Below are 22531 nucleotides of genomic sequence, written 5' to 3'. Positions count from 1 at the left end.
TCCAATCGAATATTAATCGATGATTTTTGTCAATCTAATGGTTATAATTTATTGGATTATACTTATTAATTAATTATTAATTTCTAATAAATTATAATCATTAAATTAACAAAAATCAACGGTTAAGATTTGGTTGTAAGAATTGTAAACTATTTAGTATGTATATATAATCTCCCTTGTGTGTGTGACATATTTTTTTACATTAGTATAAGAAGAATAAATCTTACACTCAATCTTAATAGTTGATTTTCGCATATTTGATGATTATAATTTATTGAAGATTAATAATTAATTAATGAAAATATTCTAATTAATTATAGTCATTTGATAGACGAAAATCAACTATTAAGATTGAGTGTAAGATTTATAATTCTTATACTAGTGTAAATTGATCATGTCCATATATATATATATATATATAAATAGACTATTCTACCTATATTTTTTTCATGTCTACCTTACCTATATCTTTCTAACACCATTAGATCAGAATCTCCATAAGAGAGATAAATGCTAAAAAATTATTGCAATTCTAATCTAACGGTGTTGGAGAGTAGAAGGTAAAATAGGCATAAAAAAAGTAGGTAGAATAATCTATTTATATATATATATATATATATATATATATATATATATATATATATATATTGTTGGGGACGGATATACTTACTACCAAAAAAAATTTAAAATTATTTACTACCAATTTAGCTCTATTACTCGTATTACCTGATTGGTTACCGTCGAATCAATTTAAAATTAACGAGAGTTAAATTTTGTTATTTTTCAACAGTTGATTTTAAATTGATCCAGCGATAACCAATCAGATAGTAAGAGTAGTAAGTATAAATTACTAGTAAATATAATTGTCCCCTATATTGTTTATAAACTTTATTGGTTTGATGTTTGTTCTAGGATATAAAACTATGTTATTTTAAGTGAGAGAAAGATATAAGCAATAAAAATCATAGGTGAAGAAAATAAGTGAATTTTTTTAATTTAAATTTTAAATAAAAAATATTAATTTATGTCTTACTCTCACCTAAAATAACAGAATTTTATGTATTTTAAAAATAAAAATAAAAAAATTTCCGTATCTTTATTTGGAGATTTTATATTGTTATTTTTATATCTCGTCTTATACTTACCATAAAAACAGTTTTCCCAAAACAAAACCCTCTGTTGTATATATTATATAGCACGAGCTGAATTAGAAAGCAATCCCACGAAGTACTTTGGCCTTGTCACTATTATTCTTTCTGTATATCACTCTCTTCTCTTCTCTTCTCTTGTCAGGGTTAAGAACTTTTCTACATTTTGATTCTGCTTATAATTAGGCTCTTGCAATTTTCCATCTCTTTCAATCTTGCTGACTGGTACATAGATGTGCATTATTGCCGCACGATTTTCATGAATTTGATTGGGAATAATTGCAACCCACCCGACCCGGTTCGGTTTTTTTTATTTTTATTATTTTAGGGTTTAGCTCTGTTGTTGAGTTTGATTTTTGATTTTTGAAGAAGAAGAAGAAAACCCTAGTGATTTTTGTTAATTGGTTTGAGTTAGTGATTGATCGAATAAATGGGGTCTTATAGGCCTTTCCCTCCTCAATCGAGTCAAAACCCTATCGCAGGAACTCAACAACGTGCGAATCATCATCAGTATAATCACAATTGGGTTGGTTATGGTGGAGTTGGAGTTGCAGATCCCTCTTCTTCTTCTTCTTCTTCATTCCCTCAAATCCCTCCTAATTCCAATTATCCTCATCCTCATCATAATCATCATCATGCTGGATATGCTCCTCCTCCTAATTCACACCACTATCCATATCCACCACCTGTACCACCTCCTCCGCCGCCGCCGCCGGAAACTTCATACCAGCCTCCACCACCACCACCACCACAACCACAACCTCAACCTCAACCACCTGTTTATTATCCTTCTAATAATCAGTACAACCACCAGCCACCACCACCACCTCCTCCTCCTTTGTCTCCTCCACCACCACCCAGTTCTTCTATCCCACCTCCACCTCCACCGAGTTCACCACCACCTTCTTCAGCTCCCTACAATAACGAGGAGAGGCGTTTGCATGATCGTAGTAAAGGGCCGTTGAAGGAACCTTCCACGTCTGGTAGGCGCGAATTCGAGCATTCCAATCATAGACAGCACAAGCCTTCTGCTGTTGTTCCTCCTCCCAATCATGGGAGGGTTGAGACTGAGGAAGAAAAGAGGTTGAGAAAAAAGAGAGAGTTTGAGAAACAAAGGCAAGAAGAAAAGCATAGGCAGCAGCTTAAGGAATCCCAGAACACTGTTCTGCAAAAGACTCAGATGTTATCATCTGGGAAGGGGCATGGTTCAATTGCAGGTTCTCGAATGGGAGAAAGGAGACCTACTCCCTTATTGAGCGGTGAGAGGATTGAAAATAGGTTGAAAAAGCCCACAACGTTTTTGTGTAAGCTCAAGTGAGTATTTTTTAGATCATTTTTTGGTTTTTACATTTTCCTTAGCAGTCATTGTTTTTCTGTATGCTGCAGAATTTGTTCTTCTGAATGGATATTTTGGTTTCAAGATTACGTATAATTTATTTTCTTTAAGCTCTCTTACCTTATGTTTTTTCAATTAAATTCACGTTTTATCAGTGTTAGTAATGATCCCTAAGGCTGGTAAATGAAATTTTGTTATTTATGGTTGATGTATAGTTTCGTCTGGTGGTTTTGTACTGTTTACTTCCGATACTGACACATTTTTATGTGTATTCTCATTTAAGATTCCGAAATGAACTTCCGGATCCAAGTGCACAACCTAAGCTTATGGCGTTCAAGAAAGATAAGGATCAGTATGTAATCTTATTCTCACATTTACTTTAGTATGCAGCTACCAAAACTTTCCTTTCATTTGATAGGGTAGTATTGATTTTCGGATTTTATGCTATTGTTTGCCCTACTAATAACTGTAGAGTTTTTCCTTCGTTGTGGTTGTGAGTGATAAATGTTCATGAGGGTGGGAAAGTTAAAGAGGAAAACTGATGCTTCGACAAGAGAGCTGGGAGGCGTATAATGGATTCATACATGATATGACGTTTGTAGATAGGATGTATAATTCTGGTATTTGATGAGATATGCCACATTCAAAGTGAGAAAAGTGATTTCTGACCTTTGAATTTTTCATGACGGTTAAAGAATGAAAGACCATTTGATTATCATGTGACTACTTTAAAATGTCACATGAGTTAGTCTTTTCATTTTGACCAACATGCAAGATCCAATGGTTAGGTATGCTTTTTTCACCTATCATTTTAAAGACTCCTATCACTTGATACATTCATTCCCTATATGTTTATTATTATTAGTAGTATTATTTGTGGGGGTTTTTTTTTTTGTTTTTTTTTTTTTTTTTTTTTTTTTTGGGGGGGTTGTGGGGGGGGTGGGGGGGGGGGGGGGGTGGAGGATACAAGCACTATTTACTAGTTTGGTGTATAGAGACAAGGGGATATTGGAGAGAATGTAAAAGAGATTATGTTTCAAATGGAAATGCTCATCTTCAGTCTTAGATGGTATCCCTTTAAGATGTCAAGAGTTTGTGAGGATGGAATTGGTGTTTGTGGATTTTGAATCTTTAGTAGTGCACTTGTTGTGTTGCGTTGATCACCGGTTTTTATTGAAATTTGTATTTTGACGATGATTTCAAAATTTAGTTTACTTGACTTGTATTTGTATGTGCTTTTTATGGTAATTTTTTTATCATTGTCCAGATATGCAAAATATACAATCACATCTCTGGAAAAATTGTACAAACCCAAACTTTTTGTGGAGCCAGATCTTGGGATACCTCTGGACCTGCTTGATCTCAGTGTTTACAAGTATTATCCTCAGTTCCTTTAATAAACTTGAATAGTTAAATGAATTTTGCTGCATGAGAAGGTCTGATGAACCCTTTTACGCAGTCCTCCTAGTGCCAGACCACCTCTTGATCCAGAAGATGAAGAATTGTTGCGAGATGATGAAGCGGTTACTCCTATAAAAAAAGATGGCATAAAAAGAAAGGAGAGGCCTACTGATAAAGGTGTAGCTTGGCTTGTCAAAACACAATATATATCTCCTTTAAGCATGGAATCGACAAAACAGGTATTAGGCTTATATGTCAAAATAACAATGCAATACTATCAATACAAGCAATAATTTATGAACATATTATTGTAGTCTTTAACTGAAAAACAAGCTAAGGAGCTGAGAGAGATGAAGGGAGGCCGCAGCATTTTGGAAAATCGTAACAATAGGTACATATATACAAGCTTGTCCATCTAAAGGCAATTTTAGAAGGAGAAATTACTATGCAAAAGTAATTAATGTTTTCTAAATATAATTGAATTCTCTCGTTTAGGGAAAGACAAATCAGGGAAATAGAAGCATCATTTGAAGCAGCTAAGCGATCACCTGTTCATGCAACCAACAAAGATTTGTATCCTGATGAGGTTATGCCATTGCTGCCTGATTTTGATAGGTATGGCACCGTGTATACCTTTCATAAGTAAAATCATTTCTTACCCTGGTTTGCAGTATATAAAGCCTAATCTTTTAATGCTAGAAGATACGAACTATCTCACGACATTCATATTTTTGTTCTAAATTATCTAAGCTGTTTTCTGCTGTCCTGCTTTGCAGGTATGATGATCAGTTTGTTGTTGCCGCATTTGATAATGCTCCTACAGCTGATTCAGAAATGTACACTAAGTTAGACAAATCTGTTCGTGATGCCTATGAATCAAAGGTAAGCTATGTTGCAAGGATGAATATATTCATAATCGATAGCTCATTTTTTAGAAGTTCAAAATGCAGGAGAAATGCTGAGCAAGACATTAAAATAATACATTTGATAGTATAAAAAGGAATTGCATTGTTTATTTCAATTTACCTTTGTTTATTTCATAGGACAGTGATATATGCTTATGTAATTCGTTGTGGTGCAACAAAACTTATTGGCCTAATTGCACCTGTTATTTTTTTCATGTTTTATACTTCCCATTACTACAATACAATTATTAGTCATTAATTTCTTACTTGATTGCTGGTCTTCTGGTTTTTGTATGTATTCGCAAGTAACAACTTACGAAATATATGAAGTGACTATTTTTTGGTTACTATGTTGATCAATGGTGCTGCTGACTACTGAATGTTGTTTGTGACTGACTCCTATCCATTTAACCATTTGTTCCCTGCAGGCAATTATGAAAAGTTATGTTGCAACAAGCTCAGATCCTGATAATCCTGAGAAATTTTTGGCATACATGGCCCCAACACCTGGAGAGGTATGCATTATTTAAATGTGGATTTAAAGTTTGAAACAGTAATTATTGTAAATGATTCTGTGGTTAACTTCTGGATTTTTCTAAATTTTGTGATGGCAGCTATCAAAGGATATATATGATGAAAATGAAGAAACCACGTATTCTTGGGTTCGGGAGTATCGTTGGGATGTACGTTGTGATTTGGTTTAAATTTCTGTAGCAAATTTTTAATCATTGACCCTGTTACTGTTAAAAAATTTCTCCCCTTTTTAACACTATTCTGAGAATTGTTATTACATCTTAATAGGTTCGGGGTGATGATGCAGATGACCCTACAACATTCTTAGTTTCGTTTGATGAGTCAGAAGCACGTTATTTGGTATTCCCTGGAACCAATATGTGTCTTTCTCAACTTATGTACTGGCACGTAGTTTCTTGGTTACTCAGTGCAATGTGTTAATTTTATTGTAAATTTGATATGCAGCCTCTTCCGACTAAACTTGTTTTAAGAAAAAAGAGGGCTAGAGAGGGAAGATCAGGTGATGAGGTTGAGCAATTTCCAACACCTTCAAGAGTGACCGTAAGGCGGAGGTCAAGCGTTGCTGCAATTGAGCGGAAGGATTCTGAGGTATGGCATTGAATTTATCTATAAGCTTGCCAATGCATTTGAATTTATGAAATAATTTCCTATATTTTCAAAGGGCAATTCCTCAAAGAGAAGGCGTCTAGAAATGGATGATGATCTCGAACAGCAACCGCACCAGGACAATTATCAGTCTAGTGGAGGAGAAGATGACATGTCTGATTGATTTTTTCTATGCAAATACTGCTGCTTTAAAGCGAATTTGTCCAATGACGTGGTGGTTGGGATTGGCGGCAGATAGCTGAATTTGTGTGGTGGCCTTGGTGTTTCAATGAAGGATAACCAATGACAAATCCCATATTTTTGTATGTCTATTTTAACCTAATGCATATACTTTCAGATTGTAGGCAACTTTTAAATTATATAGATTTTCTTTACAATACCATTAAAATAGAAAAAATTGAGAAATAATGAAATGTAAAAAGCATGTCAGACTAAATGGAATCCTGTCATTGATTAGAGTGTTTTTAGCGAACATATTTTGCTCACCAATGAAATTGCCCTCGACCCCGTTCTCTTTGCCAATAATGTTGTGGCATTCTGATTCAAATGTGTTCTTTTTTGCTCGCATTATTGATGCTATCTTGTTTTGAAAGAATGAAATCCTTATTCCCTTGAGTACATTGAGTGAGCCCAAACCATAATTGAGTTTGCTGACAGATAGCCTGTTAAATTTCTGGGACCTTTCATGAATGCCAAGCCATCATCGTGTAATGAGGAAGAAGCTGGTTTTTGGCGTATGAAATCATTCCACCACTTGGGACAGAAAAGATCGACTCCCATAAATACGTTGTGGGAATTAACTTAAATAAAGAAATTTTTTATTGGTATTTCTTATCGTAGACATTCAAATGAATAGTTGGTAAGTGTAAAGTAGTGTTAGATTAGCAATATATATCTCTAAAATCATTTATTTACGCATCTCAATTTGTTGATTCGAGCCTATATAATAGACGTTGTTCACCATGCACCAGTGCTGCTATAGTCATATAATTGTTGGCGGGGGATAATCAATACTAAGGCGATTATCTTTCCTCTCTTTGGAGGTTAAACGACCGTTCCTTCACAAGAGAGCGTAGTGTGTAAGATTGGTGATAGTTGATTAGTCATATCATCATTGTTGGTAGCACCGTTTACACAAGTTTCAACGAATGATAACGTGGAACATAATCATCATATTTCATTACCAAAAAAAAAGGTTGTTGCACCTGTAGGAGTATATTTTAATTTTAGAGAAATGATATTGCTACCAAATAATTTCTTTGCTTGTAAGTACATAAAATAATGGTATAAGAATGTATTCATTTCGTTTAATTTAGAATTTATGTAATTTTAACCTACTAGTGAATGTATCATTAGTTCATTTTAAAATAATTTTCAAAATAAGGTGGGTGCAAATGATATTAAATAGTGGCCGTTCGTTATAGGTTTTAAAAGCCTTTAGACGAAAAATTAGACATATTAATAGAAAACCCTTTTTTTCCTCTGAAACATTGTCAGGCATTGGAAGAAATGTAATTGTGATCCCAACATGCTTTAAAATAGAAAGGTGATGATGCTAAACGCACTGAGCATGCAAGTGCCAAGGTTTAGTTCCTTGAATGAATAATTATTGAGAGATGTGCAAATGATCAATATTTAAAAATAAAAAGAGTTTCACCAGCTACAAGACTCCAGTGTTTGTACGCTCAATTGCTCAAGCGAACACTAGCACATTCTTTTTTTTTTGGAGGTTAACACTAGCACATTCTAAGTTAGAGAGATAATATATTAGTGTTTTAAATTATGTTATTTTATCAACAGCAAAAAAATCCCAAGTTAATGAAAAACCAAGAGTTTTTGTTCTCTGTTATTTCGTTTTGTATTAATATATCAAAAAATGGCAAATTCAGGCAGTTGCACGAACTAATCGTTAAGAAATATATGATATCAAGGTATAAAATAGCCAAAATATATTAATGCCATTGATTTTTCATCAACCCTGAGTAAATTCGAGGATGACTCAATACATTGTGGCAACCTACCTTCCTCACTGCAGAATATTTGACCGTAAAAAACCAATTCAATTTAAAAATTTAAGATATTGTGTGAAGTAAAGTTACATTAATGATTTTATATATCTCTAATAAGTCCCGTCACACAAGAGTCCATTAGACTTGAAAAATGGACAATGCTATGACAAGACCCAAATTATATGTGATAAGAAAATCTACAATAATTATTTTTTATTAAGAGAATGAGAGCGGTGATCATTTGGTCACGGAGACTCTAATACTATGTAAAGAATCAATTCAACTCAAAAACTTAAACATTGTGTAAGACTATATTAATAGCTTTATATATCTGCCAAAAAGAAAATGGAGCTTGGAACACTAGCATATCCTATTAATATCAAAGTAGATGCCAAAGAATAGTAATACAGACGAGTAGCATGAGACAATACAAAATGTACATTTTTAGAACGCTTCACCCAAAAGTATACGAATTCTTTTGCCCTATAGGGTGGAGTTAAGAGAGATCTTTGCTACAAATCTTAAAACATAAACCAGCATGTACATGTCAAAATTATCTAATGAGATTATTTGCTTGCTTAGATCTTTGGCATTTTCATATTTTTAATTTATTCATCACATGAAGCTTCTTCCAGTAGGTCAAGAAACCCTTTCTGAGTGTCCTCTCGAACTGTGGGTAACTTGGATTGAAACCCATAAGTGGATGCTGCTTCAAACTTATTCCATAATTCCTTCTTCAAAGTATTTTCCCCAGGACGTTTCCCCGTTTGAAACGAGCTTTTAGGCTCCTGCCACATGGGAGTGCTCTCTATATGTGATAGGTTGCCAACAAAAAAACCTGCAAAAATAAATAAATAATTCTGAGTATTCTCCCGTATGGTCATTGACAGCATTTATTTAAAATGTGCAAAAAAAAAAAATATTCTAAAAGATATTAGTACGGTCAAGAAGCCAGCATGCAACTATGTTAACCCAACAAGTTAGAAGGCATACATAAATAGATTAAGCACTACCTTGGTTACAAGAGTTTTTAGTTTGAGTGTGGTCTTTGGAAACATCATCTTTCAATTTGCTGACTTGTTGCTTACGAATGGACTCAGTTCTCTGTATACGTGAGTCATTCTCAGCTATCTTCAAGTCCAATGATTTCTCATCAGGTGTCCCCAGCAAAATACAAGTTTTAGGAGGTGAGGTAAGCCAATATGGTGATGCTTCTACTGTTTTCTTTCCAACTCCTGATTTAGAAACCTGATTTATCCCTAAGAGCTCTGGATACTTCAATGCCAAACCCCGTGAAGCATCACTACTAGGAGATTCAGAATCTTCTGAATCACTGTAATGGATCCCAACAGGAAAGGGGGTGGACTTGCGAACCTTCTCCTTACCTAGATGATAGATTTCAGATATGGGTTCAAGCAAAACACAAGATTTTGGAGGGGACATTTTTAAGCAAGGAGTCATCATAACAAGCATGGAGGTGTCTCTTTTAGGTAAAAGTGGCGAAGATATTAATCCATTTTCTTCATTATTTTCCTCTTCATTCACAACAGAAGGGGCAGTCTTAATTGGAGTTGGCTCAGTTACAACACTGTCCAGCAAATCAGTCATATCTCTTGATAAGGCAAAAAAGGTTGATGTCCCAATAGCATTAGTGGAGGACGCCAATTTATTGAACTCTGATTTATATGATGGTTTCTGGTGTTTGGATGATAATGCCTTTGATATTGGAAGAGGTGTGAGCATAAACATTTGTCTACCTCTCTGAATGGTACAGTTGGCCCTCCATGACACAAGGGGAGAAGGAGAGACTAAAGAGTCCAACGTGTCCTGTTCAGGACTGTCACAGTCACAGACATTGCTTTCATCTCCATCAACATCATCAGAAACTGATGTACTTTTCAAAGCCTGAAGCTGCTGACTTTCAGAATGTACTGAGGGTGAGGAAAGTGCCGTTTGAAATCTGGGCACCCATGGCTGCATTTAGAAACAACACAAAACATTCAGTTTAAAAATTTTACCTTTAAAGAACCAATTCAACCCAAAAAGGCTACATTAATGGTTTTATATATCTTTAACATACTCCCTCACACGAAAGCTCACTGGGCTTGAAGGGTGGACAATGCACAGGCCCACCTACCTGTACTAATAAACTCAACAAGACTTGATTAAATATTAATTAAATGGGGGCCGATAAGGATCAAACCCGTGACACCGAGGCTCTGATACCATATAAAGAACCAATTCAACTCAAAAGCTTAAGCTATTAAGTGAAGGCCTCTTTAAATGGTTTATACTATGCTCTGACATTACCTTTGTATATTTGCAAAGAGTTTCCAAATTCGAAAACATAACTTTTTCGTCACAAAAGAACAGTTTTATCACTGGTGGAGACTCGTCCTCCTTAAGAAGATCATAATGTACTTCAAATTAAATTAAGGGTAATTATACCATTAATTGTGCATTCTACAAACAAGCCTACTTTAGAGTAACCTAATCCAAAAACAAGATATGAAGCGCAAAAGCGGTTAGATAAAAGCTTTGACCTTTAAAGATGAGAGCATGTCAGACAAGACATGTGAGAAAGATTCAATTTCTTTTCTCCCCTCTTTGCTTACACTCTTCAGTTTAAACGCTCCCACAACAAGCTCATCAATCTGCCAATCAAATTGAATCAATCAATTCAAAAATGTGATATTTCAGAAAAAAAAATTTCCACTTCATTGCATAAACAGAATCCCATGTCGTTTGTTTATTCCGTAACACCTTTCTTCAGTAAAATTTCATTTTCAGTTAGGTTATAAAGCTAATAATATTAATCCACCCAATTTTCACAAAAATAATAATAACAATGAATTAAAAGTGAAAAATGTTAGCATTTTCTTCCACAAACAAAACGAAAAATTGAATTGAAAAAGAATTAAAAGGTACTTACCTGATGGAGAAGAGAAGAAAGATCGGAGTGAATGCGATGAAGGGAGTCATCATCTTCAACCTTCTCAGAATCCATCTTCTTCAACTTCGATACATTCCCCAATTCCTTCTTCGTGTCTCTCGTATTTCAAATTTTCATCAACGCGGGTTCACAAACTGAAACGCACCGTTTGGTAAACTAATCGATTAGCCCATGGGCCATCACAAGAAGCATTAAAGAAAGTAAGAAACTATTTATCAGTTCTATTAAAAAAAGGTAAAAGTTATATTTACAAATCTTGTTGTTTACAAATTACATTATGTAGGATCGGTCCTACATTAATCACACAGGGTACAACCGATCCTACATTAATATAATTGCAAAAAAAATTTGTAAACGGATCCTGTCCCATTAAAAAAATGTATAAGTTATTTTTTTTTTTATCTTTTAATATATATTTATCAAATGAAGTGAAAAGACATTAATGAAATGAAAAACTAATTTAATCAAATAGACTTGTATTATTTAAAAAAAAAAAAACTAAAAGCATTTAATAGTTTTTTTTTTTATATACAAAATTTTAAACCACAATTTTTTTTTTTAAAATATTTCTTCAAATCTTACCTTCGCAATTGTTATACCACATAAGTATAATTATCTACCAACAATTTAACATTATAAATGAAACGTCTCGTGACAGATCTTTTGTGGTTGGTAATAAAATAGCAATTAAGATGATATATAAAAATTATATTTGAAAATTATTCAGAAATTCAGTGTTTCTAGCACGGTATGGTTGGTAATACTTTAGAATTATTTACGAGGCAAACTGTTGAGATATATAGTCCCACATTAGTTGTATGTGCAACTAATGTGGAGTTTATAAGACCTTAGGCACTCCCACCCTTTGAGCTAGAAGTGATGTATCCAAGGTTCTTTATATGGTATAGCCTCGCAGCCCCCCACTTTCTCTTGTGGCATTTTTTAGCACAGGTAGGCTGGGCCTGTTGCATTGTCCACTCTTCAAACCCAATGAGCTCTCGTGTAAGGGGGCGTGTTGAGATATATAATCTCACATTGATTGTATGTGCAACTAATGTCGCCTTTATAAAGCCTTAGGCACTCCCATCTTTGAGCTAACTTTTGGAGTGGTGTACCCTAAAATTTTTTACACAAACTCTTGATAAAAATATTTTCAATTTAAGAATAATTAACTACCCAATTAGTTAACAATTTTCAAACTGTAATCAATAAAACACTACTGATTTAATTAAGTATTTAATTGATAAAATAGTTCAAAACTGAAAATATTTTTATATCAAATTTGTTTTTGAACTCATTTTCAGGTTATCTTAAAAAGCAGTGGGTGCAGGTATGAGGCAGTTCTGCAATTGTTCTATACATACAATTATCTCAACACACAAGGTCTAGAAGATCAGCAACAAGTTCTATTAAGAATCCAAGCAACATTCCTACCACAGAAGCAAAGTTAAAACCATAAAATAAAGTAATAATCATATCATGCCTTAACATAAACATAACTCTCCATGAAACTCAAAAGAAAATATTAGAAGAGAAGAAATGCAAGGGATCAAAGAATATAAAAGTACATAAATTACTGTCGAATTACAACTTATATCAATACAAAGTCACAGAGCAATAAAATCTTCCCATAGCTCTGTCTTCACATACTCTAAATTACATCCAAAATTTTCTACATAATGGATTGCAGCTAAACAAAATCAACATATAGTATATCGCCAAAAATAGATATTGACCCACCAGGTCCATAACAAGTTATTAGCTACTATGGATACATCATCATCAACCATAACAAAAAAAAAAGGGGTATAAAGCAGGATACAGAAAAAAGAATCCTGTTGAAGTAGTGAGTGATGAAAGAGATGTTGGTGTGTAACTATCTTCCCTGAACAAGGCCACTGAATACCTGGCTATTCCCAGCTAGAGTTGCTTCCCACTCAACAGTAGACAAGAGAATCTGTGAGAGGGAAATCACAACTTGTTTCATGTCAGGTCTCAAGATGGGATCATCATCCACACATTGCTTTGCCAGCATGGCCATCTATGCACACAAACATATCAAAAGAACAAACGAAGAATGAGTCACAACAGTAAAACCTCATCCAAGTTTTTATCCCTTGAGATGTCACTTTAAAATAAATTATGTCAAATATTTCTTCATAATTAATATTATTATAATAAGACAAATTACACAGTTGTATGGATTCCTTGTGTAAAAATTTACTGGTTAATAGATCAAAATACCCTAAACCAAAAGGCATAAGAAAAATAGGTACCTTAAATACACAATCATGGGGATACAGATTCATCATATTTGGATCAATATAATCTATCATGCTTGACATGCTCATGGAATCAGGTGAGTTCCTGAGAACTGCCAACATCTGCAATTTGACAAACGTTAAGGCAATACCCCAGAAAACAGTTGCCATGCTAAAACACAACCGCATGTACATATGTTGCAGCCAAGTTTTGAATACAAGATGCAATACATAAAAAAATAAAAAATAAAAAAAAATAGTATTTTATAAATTCTCATCACATTTGATCTGAGGCTTACATGTGCACAAATGTAGTATTAATGTGGGAATCCCATTGAAAAGATTTTATGAATATAGATCTGACAATACTTCAAACTTATGATTCTTAAAGCCCCCATATTCATCTATTTCCATATATCTCATATGTAATTCAGCATAAGTCTCTGTCCTCTACGATGTGTTTGTTTACAAGAACTCAGCGTGATCATCTTAGAGGTTATTACATATTAATTAATAACATAATACCAAGCAATTTGTAAATTTAAAATGCTACATTGTATATGTTAAGTGACAACATTATTTTTACTTAATAGACCTATCTCAGGACTTCATTTATTTATTTATTTTGAGGGGAGGCGTGTTGGAGAATACGATTAAGTTGTTTCCACTCCTACCGACATTCTGAATATTGTGCCGTTAGTGCAGATATGATAAGGTCATCATCACAAGTGACTGCCGAAGTTACTCAAGCCCTTACAATCTTTTCTGAAAAGCAAGGCAGAACTGTTATTCATAATGATGCCTTATAAGCAGAACTTACTATGGATGCCAGTGAACGTCTATCAGGATTTTTTGTCATTGCGCCTTCTGTTAGAATAATGGCCTCCTTTCCAGAAATAATCTCAAAAAGGACAACACCAAATGCATAGACATCACTTTTGGTTGTTGCAAGGCCATCACTCAAGTATCTACAAAATATCAGAAATAGAAAATTAGTATTTCTTAATACAAGAGGAATAAATTTGAAAAAAATTAAAAATAAAAATTGTCAGTGGATATTACTTACTCTGGAGCAAGATATCCATATGTACCAACAACTTTAGTAGTTGAAATTTCTCCCTCATTTGTTTTCCCAACAAGTTTTGCTAACCCAAAATCTGAAATCTAGAGATACAGAGAAAGATCTGTGACAAATGACAATCAACAAATGTGAAACATTTAGAAATGATGTACTAGTGTATAAATTTGTTATTACCTTTGCTCTAAAGGAAGCATCAAGTAAAATGTTGCTTGTTTTGATATCTCGGTGAACATAATGAGCTTTTGTGTGCTCATGTATGTATTCAAGGCCACGAGCAGCATCAAGCGCAATCTGGACCCTCATGATCCAAGAAAGCGAGGAATGACCTGTAAGCAAGACCAAAAATGGTCATGAACTATATATGCATAGTTTGTTCATGCAATACAACATGGAAATTTGGCAGTCCTGACACTGATTCAACTCTTAACATAGGAAGTTTCTCTCAGTACTGACCCCACTAGAAGTTTCATTCAAGTATTTCAACACACAAGAATTTGTATACAGTAAAATAGCAGCTAGCTGTAACATCAACAATTGACTTGAATCTGACTCCACTTGACAGTCTCTGACTGCCCCCAAACAAAAGATATTGCAAATACAAACAATTGAAGACAATCAGTTGCTAGTAGTAAAAATGGTAGTCTGCTGACTTTGTTGGATGAACCCTGAATACCATCTCTATATGCTGGAATAATCTGATATAGACAGCAAATTTAGGAAACAATTAGAAGGATATTCCTCAAGTTCAAAAATTGGTCATGAGGAGGCACAAATGCCACTCTCACTTTTTCATTTTTCTCGTGTTATTACAACAGAAGATCAAATCACAGTGAGGAACACAATGGACACGATGAACATAATGAAAAATACAGTCTCAAAAACTCTTTAGGTTTCAAATGAGTGCACTCAAAATTAATGTTAGTATGAGTTTGAACCCCTTTAAACCTGTTGGAAAAAAATTCCCAATATGATTTTTCTTATTTTGCAGTTGTACATCTCATCACAATAAACAGGCAAAATGCTGCAATCAGTTAGTTTCCAAAATTGCTTTGAAGAAAGTATTTCATTCATATTTAATCTCAATATAAATTTATAAGCACCATGTGCACACATATAGCAGTGATTAATATTCCACAGACAAAAGCATAGATGCATAATCTTACCCTTATTTTGAGGATCATGTAAATGGCTTCTGAGTGAACCCTTCTGAGCATATTCATAAACAAGGAAAAGCTCATCATGACTAGCTGCATAGCCAATCAACTCTACCTTGACAAAGTTAATCAAAAATACAACTCAGACTTTTGACATGTTCCCAGCAATTGGCTCCAAAATCAAAGCATTTCATTTATTTTGATCAAAAGAGAAATTACCAGATTAGCATGATGAACCTTGCACAGAACTTTCATCTCTGACATAAACTCTCTTGTTTTTGTAGCTGTCATTCTTTTAATAGCAACTTCCTAGAAGAATTTAAGCACTTATAAGAAATGGTATGAGAAAAATACCTGCTTTATACTATAACGAAAAGAATACAACCACAAACCTGATCCCGGAGGAGGCTATAGTAAACAGAACCATATGTTCCATGCCCGAGTAGATTTGGATCAGAGAAACCATCAGTTGAGGAAAAAATCTCTTCATATGTAAAAACTACAGGCTTCTCCATGTCGAATACATCAGGCCCCAGAGCTGCAATAATAAATTCAGTCATATTATGCATAAATTTCAACTTCAAAGGACAGATCATTAATATTAGTACAGAGAGATGTATAATAAAACCAATAGTTATATATCCAAGCTCAAAGAATTGCATATATTTTGGAAGGCAGACTGATAATACATATTCATGAATAATACTCAAAATTTAAAAATAAGGCACAGTTAGTTGTAAGTTGATCATAATGCATCTTACCTTTGAATTTGCATCATAATGATGTAAGAGTAAGAGTACTATGCAATTTAAGCACTATCAACTTGACAGCCAGAACGAAAACAAATGCAAGTTATAAAATACCCTGATATATGAGTAAAGCTTTCTGATATTAATGTTTTAAAAACTGCAGGTATTCCCTACAGAAAATTAAAACGTACATATCCATGCATGCTCAACTATAATGGAGGCCGGAATATATGACCACCAAAAATCAAGTGCAATATCAATCAATATCTCAACATAATCCAATAAAAACCCATCATTAGTGGCAGGCAAACCCTTTCCCCTATTCCAACTTAATCAGATTTTTTGAAAGGAATCTTCAAACAAATAAGACTGCAAAACATTGTTTGGAGAGTGCTGGAGAAAAAATAAAAAAATAACATTAAAACGTCAAGGAATGTTCTGCCTGAACCACTATCCACTTACATCATATACCTACAGCTGCCAGGCATTGATACAGAACTGCACAACCTAAATCCTCAAAATTGTGTGTTGTGTGTTCTTGTTTGCCATTGGAACTATGCATATTCATACGCAATACAGAACATGCAAAACATGATTCCTTCAAGCTAAAATCATAGGTACAGTACAATATACAACTTGAGAATCAAATAAGTTGGTTAGTTACTTGAAACTTTGGGAACCGTAACCGTGTGATTGCTGGATTCACCATCTGTTTGCTTCTGTTCAACATGTTTGCCACATATGTACCTTCCAGAACCACAAAAAAAACTTGGGTTCCGAAGAATATGGAATTTATGAGAGATCTTTCCCTCATCATCTTTTTCATGACTTCTGGCATCAGCAAAACAATTTGATGATCTCAGGCAAACATAGAGAATTACGCTTAATATTATCAGAACAAGACCAGCTCCTAAACCCCCAATGATCCAACCATAGGGTACATGAGCATTATGATTGACTTGATCACCTGTCAAAAACAAAAAAAGAATATTAAAAAAAAGTGCATATTCTATTATTGCACAAATAACTAGAAATATTCTACCTAGGTTGACAATTTATATGAACAAAAAAAAAAAAAAACACAAATAGGAGAAGTCCAAGAAACACAAATAACATGTAATATTGGAATTCATTGAATAATGGACAAGATTCAGTAAACTCAAAACAGAATTTGCCAAAATGCTACTCGCTAAAATTAGTTACCTTTATTTGAATACATGATAATAGTATTTTCTTTATACTCATTTTTACTATCATTTGAATTGCTTAGCAAGAGTCTAAACAAGACTTGTGGCATCTCCAGACCACTCTACTACCAGAGCAAAACCCAAGCCTACATATATATCATTTGTAATAAGTAAAAACCCCTACAACTACTTGTCAATGCGTTTGTAATTTATAGCTACAAAATGTCTTCTTCACAGAAAACTACATAGCTGTTACATGAAGCTCTTAGCTTCACTTTATACAATGAAGCCATGAAAATAATTTTATTTTATTTGAAATTGTAAAGAACCAATTCAACCCAAAAGTTTAAGATGTTGGGTAAGGCTATATTAATGGTTTTATATATCTCTAACACGCCCCCTCACACGAAAGCCCATTGGGCTTGAAGAGTGGATAATGCACAGGCCCACTTACCTGTGCTAAGAAACTCCACAAGACTAATTATTTGGATTGAATTGGTTCTTTACATGATATCAGAACCTCATGTCACGGATTCAATCCTCACCGCCCCCTATTTAATTAATAATTAATTCAATATCGTGGAGTTTCTTAGCACGGATAGGTGGGCCTGTACATTATCCACCCTTCAAGTCCAGTGGACTCTCGTATGAGGGGACGTGTTAAAGTTATATAAAATCATTAATATAGTCTTACGCAACCGCCTAAGTTTTTGGTTGAATTGGTTCTTTACAGAAGTCAAGTGAATTACACTTGAGCATAGACATCAACACGACAATTTTTCCTCCGGAATTTTAATGTTTCAAAATAATCAGTAAGAATCAGCTTCAACTAAAAAACAAAAGACAACAGACTGTATGCATGAAAACTTTTTTTTTGGTTAATACAAAACACAATTTAACCTCTATTAGTTTGAGCATAGCTAGAGATATGAGTTATGACCGACAAACTAAAAACCACAAGCTAGAGGAAAAGGAAAAATGATTTTCCTTTTTACAGCATATGTTGATCAATACCTGAAGAATTATCAACAGATGGGGCAGGAACAGGAGCTGGAGGAGTAGCATTGTTCAGGGGATAAGGATCACCAGGAACTGCAATGCAGTGAAATAATTCAAATTGAAGTCAGGATTCATCACCAGGAACTGTCCAATTCATATTTTCCAAAATTAAACTGCATTACAGAATATATAACAAATCCCCTTCCCTCAAAGAAACCAATCATATTTGTCCCACATGTGAAGAAACCAAAATATATAACCCAGACATTATGTTCCCTAATTTAAGCTCCTCTAGGTCTCAGATGACCTGACATCATCAACATGGAAAATAGGATAGGATATTCTTCAGTTTTCACTTTGTATGGAGAATAAACCACTCTTAACAACAATCTGCCACAAAGATAACTCTATGCTTTGCAAGTTGATTTAATATTAAAAGTTATCTCAGTTGGAAACAGAATGCAACAGTCCTCAGGGAAAAAAAAGGTGTTAAGAAAAATCTCATATTTAAAAATTTAAATGCAGTCAGTAATCCCTCCAATCTAGTTCCTTGTCTAAGTGATCGATGCACAAAAAATAATCAATTCTCTGTTTTGAATTCTAGCACATATGAAGTATTTCCTATACATGCATGAGTTTCTCTACACATTAAATGATAACAAACCAAGGATTTTCCCAATTCCCAACTACTTAAATGAAAAAATATTCCACTCGATAATAAGTTTGTTACATGTACATATAATCTTTACAAATATCATTCGCTAGTTGCTTTATGCCCTATTTTGAAATTCCCATTTATCATGGGGAACTATTTTTTATTTGCTCAAGTGATCTAAGAACCCCTTTAAACTAGAATGCGCAAAAAGCATTATAGTAAGTAACTTTTTCCCAAATCCCAATTACAGAACCCTCATAAATTGCTCTACTAAAAACAGTCCCAACTCTCACATTTAATCCACTTGTTCTAAAATGAACAACATGCCACTGCATAAAGCAATATAGAACTAAAGCATCAACGAAAACAGAACAGAACCAAAGCATCCCTCTCAAACATACAAGCACACACATAAATATATATACACAGGCACCTTCCAAGAAAAGGATTGAAGAATATTGCAAGAAAGGACTAACCCGAATTCAGAGGTATATAATAAAGTGAACCAACAGTGACATTATCAGGATCATCGATGCCATTTACTGTCTCAATGCTATCCATACTAACCCCGAACCTACTTGCCAATGATTCAACACTATCCCCATCTCTCATGACATAACTCAGCAGATAGTTCCACAGTCCACTGGAGCAGCCACAAAACAACCTCAGTGATACAACAGCACCATTCCTTGCTCTCCTGGTGGTGTTGGGAAGGAAAGCAAGCCCATCATAAGCATCCATCACCATATCATACACCAACCCTTTATTGGATTTCACAGTGAAGGTGGTGCTAGACAAGTACTTATCAATACCAGCAGCACAAGAACAGTTTTTCCTTATGAATATGTAATCCCAGTCATTGCCTTCAACGGTGATGTCACCGGGCAACACATCAAACATGCTCTCTATCACCGCCAATGTCTGGTTTGGTTTAGGCTTATAGGCCATGAATGAAGTGCAAACACGGCTTGTGTCAGTACAGTTCATGGGATTCATCGGGTAAGAAGAACTGGTCCTGCTGCAATGAAGGTGAAGAAGCAGAAAGAGAAGAAAGTGAAGCAACTTCCAATGAGGTTTTCGTTCAAGAGTCATCATTGCTTAGAAATAAATAACCGACAAGGATTTTGAGCTAAAAGGGTCAAAGAAAAAGAGTGGAACTGTAACCACTGTGAACTCAAGGGATGGAAAAGAGCGAGCTTGATCCAAAGAGAGTAAGCTATAGTGGAAAAAAGAAGCAAAATAAAGGAAGCAACTTGATCTAACTTTGAAGGAAAATGGTAACACCCATTACACATTCAGCTGATAAAAATCAAAAAAAAAAAATCCAGACTCAGCAAAAACTAGAAACCAAAATCATAAGATTTTGATGCAGAGTTGCAAGCTCTAACTTAAAAGAACTTGTTTTTTTGTTTTGGTTTTTTCTATTCAACAGTTTGATGAAAGATATGACAAAAAATAGAAACAAAACAATGGAAAAATCAAGTTGAGGAAGATAACAGGAGGAGAGGGAAGTGTGAAAAAATGGGTTATGATTGTGAAGTGCTAAATTTAGGAAGCAAGTTAAGGGAAAAGAAAAGGTGGTAGTAGTAGTACTAAGGGGGTATGAAGTTGAAGGGGTGAAGAAGAAAGGAATGAAGAGACTGTAAACAGAGCATTTGTGTTTGTACAGAGTCTGGTAAACCGCTTCCTGAAAGCAGTAAAAAGAGAAAGGGACCTGCAAATACAAAACTTTCAGAACCACCCACCTGGAGCTTACACTATATGTCTCTCTAGATATTTTCTCTTTTGACTGAACCACCCCTTTGTTCTATGGAAGCAAAGTCATCTTATCTTACGATATAAAATTTAGGAAAATTATTTTCTCATTTTACATGATTTGATTATTTTATGCTTTTTTTATATAAAAAGTTATGTCATCGTTATTTATTTTTTTAATGGATAGTAAATCTCACCGCATCATGTATCTACAATAGAAGATATTTATCTCCAACAACATGAGAGAAATAAAATCCTAAAATTTAATGTAAAAATTAAGCAAGAAGACAAGTAAATCACAATTAAAAGGTTATACTGATAAAAAAAAAAATTCTTACAAATTATATTAAATACCAGTAAAAAAATTCTTACAAACTACCTTAAGTACCAGTCATACACTGAAGTTGTTAAGATATAATATAGTTTGTAAAATTTGTAAATATAATATTCTCCTTCTTTTGTAGGAGAATTCTTTTTCCTACTATAAACATAAGATTTGATGGATTTTCATCACCTATTAAAAACATTTGTTATATATAATTCTATATCTCACTAATTACTAGTAGGAGAAAGAATTCTCCTACGGTATATGAATTCTTTTTCCCATTAAAATTTGGATGGTTATATTTATTATTATTTTAGATTTATTCCTTTTATTACCTGATTAATTATTGTTGAATTAATTTAAAATTAATTATAAAAAAATGCCAATTTATATAGACCAATGATTTTGAGATTATTTTTATAATTAAAAAATTAAATCAATGTCTCATTTTTTTAATGACCAATATATATAGACTAAAATTGATGAGTATTATAATATGTGATGTTGTGGGATATTTCTCAAAACTTTTATTAGCCTCTTGGTATGCTCTTGGGTCAATAAAAAATTAATTATTAATCATACAAACGTCTATTGGATCAAGACATCTTCATATGTCTTTTATTTACAACTAGAGTAACATTTGTATTAGACACGAAGTTACGTAACAAAGAATTTAATATAGATTTTCACATTAATGATAAATATCAGTAAAAGTATGTATGTAATTAAAGGTATTAATTGGAGCCAACAATATAAATAGGTGAATTAATTATCTTAGCTTATAAAATAAACTAACTTTTTAGGACAAGAGCCTATTAACAAAAATCTTGTTTTATGTAGCAGAATTAGTAATAAATTAAAATAGATATATTTGGAATATATATTGGGTGTGGTGTGAGGATAATATGGGAATTGAACATTACGTTACGGAAAAGGTAAGGCACATACAGCGAAGAGCTGGCAATAATAAGCAAAGAAAAACGACAGTTTTTGCGGTGGGTCCAATCAAAAAGAGACTCCAATGTGACCAAGAACTCGCCGAGGACTTCTCAAATAATCGGAGACTCGCCCATTATAACGTAAGAATCCGTTGACCTCCCTATTTTTGACTCGCCGAAACCGACACAAAGAAGAGGGGATATGATCCTATGCTTCTAGGTTTATAATTTTACTGTAACACCGGGCTGGACTTTCAGCAGCACCAGTGATAGAGTGAAATGGATTAAAATGAGAGATTAATTAAAATAAATTAAGAATTAAGGACTAAAAACTAACATGAAAAATATGAAAAATGTTATATTTATTACCAATTAAGTTTATTATTTCTTATCATCAAATTTGAACCATTGATTTTCGCAATTTGACGATTATAATTTATTAAGAATTAACATGAAAAATATGAAAAATGTTATATTTATTATCAATTAATTTTATCATTTCTTATCATCAAATTTGAACCATTGTTTTTCGCAA

The 22531-nt window shown here is 33.7% G+C and overlaps 3 protein-coding genes across 4 annotated transcripts; 1 reads left to right on the top strand and 2 right to left on the bottom strand.

The window, feature by feature from the left end:
• Positions 1–1233: 1233 nt before the first annotated feature.
• On the top strand, positions 1234–6444 carry LOC133302586 (protein PAF1 homolog). Of its 2 annotated transcripts, XM_061502388.1 has the most exons (12): positions 1234–2462; positions 2768–2836; positions 3752–3859; positions 3944–4124; positions 4200–4276; positions 4381–4500; positions 4662–4767; positions 5219–5305; positions 5405–5473; positions 5592–5663; positions 5769–5912; positions 5986–6444. In XM_061502388.1, the coding sequence occupies exons 1-12, from the start codon at positions 1579–1581 to the stop codon at positions 6091–6093; spliced, it is 2025 nt and encodes a 674-aa protein (XP_061358372.1). In that variant the 5' UTR covers positions 1234–1578; the 3' UTR covers positions 6094–6444. The 2 variants fall into 2 exon arrangements, with proteins under 2 accessions (XP_061358372.1, XP_061358373.1); XM_061502389.1 differs by lacking the exon at positions 5986–6444 and having other exon boundaries at positions 5611–5663; positions 5769–5908.
• A 2103-nt stretch (positions 6445–8547) lies between these two features.
• LOC133302581 (uncharacterized) lies at positions 8548–10946 on the bottom strand. Its single transcript, XM_061502384.1, is given in 5 exon segments — positions 8548–8747; positions 8953–9913; positions 10250–10359; positions 10443–10593; positions 10872–10946. Coding segments are annotated over 5 exon segments (1497 nt in total).
• Positions 10947–12511: 1565 nt separating this feature from the next.
• On the bottom strand, positions 12512–20684 carry LOC133302584 (lysM domain receptor-like kinase 3). Its single transcript, XM_061502386.1, has 11 exons — positions 19455–20684; positions 18339–18416; positions 16802–17104; positions 15781–15926; positions 15608–15697; positions 15398–15503; positions 14409–14560; positions 14220–14317; positions 13974–14121; positions 13169–13276; positions 12512–12933 (listed from the first exon to the last, which is right to left on the bottom strand). The coding sequence occupies exons 1-11, from the start codon at positions 20071–20073 to the stop codon at positions 12769–12771; spliced, it is 2013 nt and encodes a 670-aa protein (XP_061358370.1). The 5' UTR covers positions 20074–20684; the 3' UTR covers positions 12512–12768.
• Between the last annotated feature and the right edge of the window lie 1847 nt (positions 20685–22531).

This window comes from Gastrolobium bilobum, unplaced genomic scaffold (genome assembly GCF_033153095.1).
Source record: "Gastrolobium bilobum isolate Gb01-03AN ecotype WA unplaced genomic scaffold, APGP_CSIRO_Gbil_v1 utg6257, whole genome shotgun sequence".
NCBI classification, from domain to species: Eukaryota; Viridiplantae; Streptophyta; class Magnoliopsida; order Fabales; family Fabaceae; genus Gastrolobium; species Gastrolobium bilobum.
The sequence above is the reverse complement of the archived record's forward strand: the minus strand, read 5'-3'. Positions and strand labels throughout refer to the sequence as shown.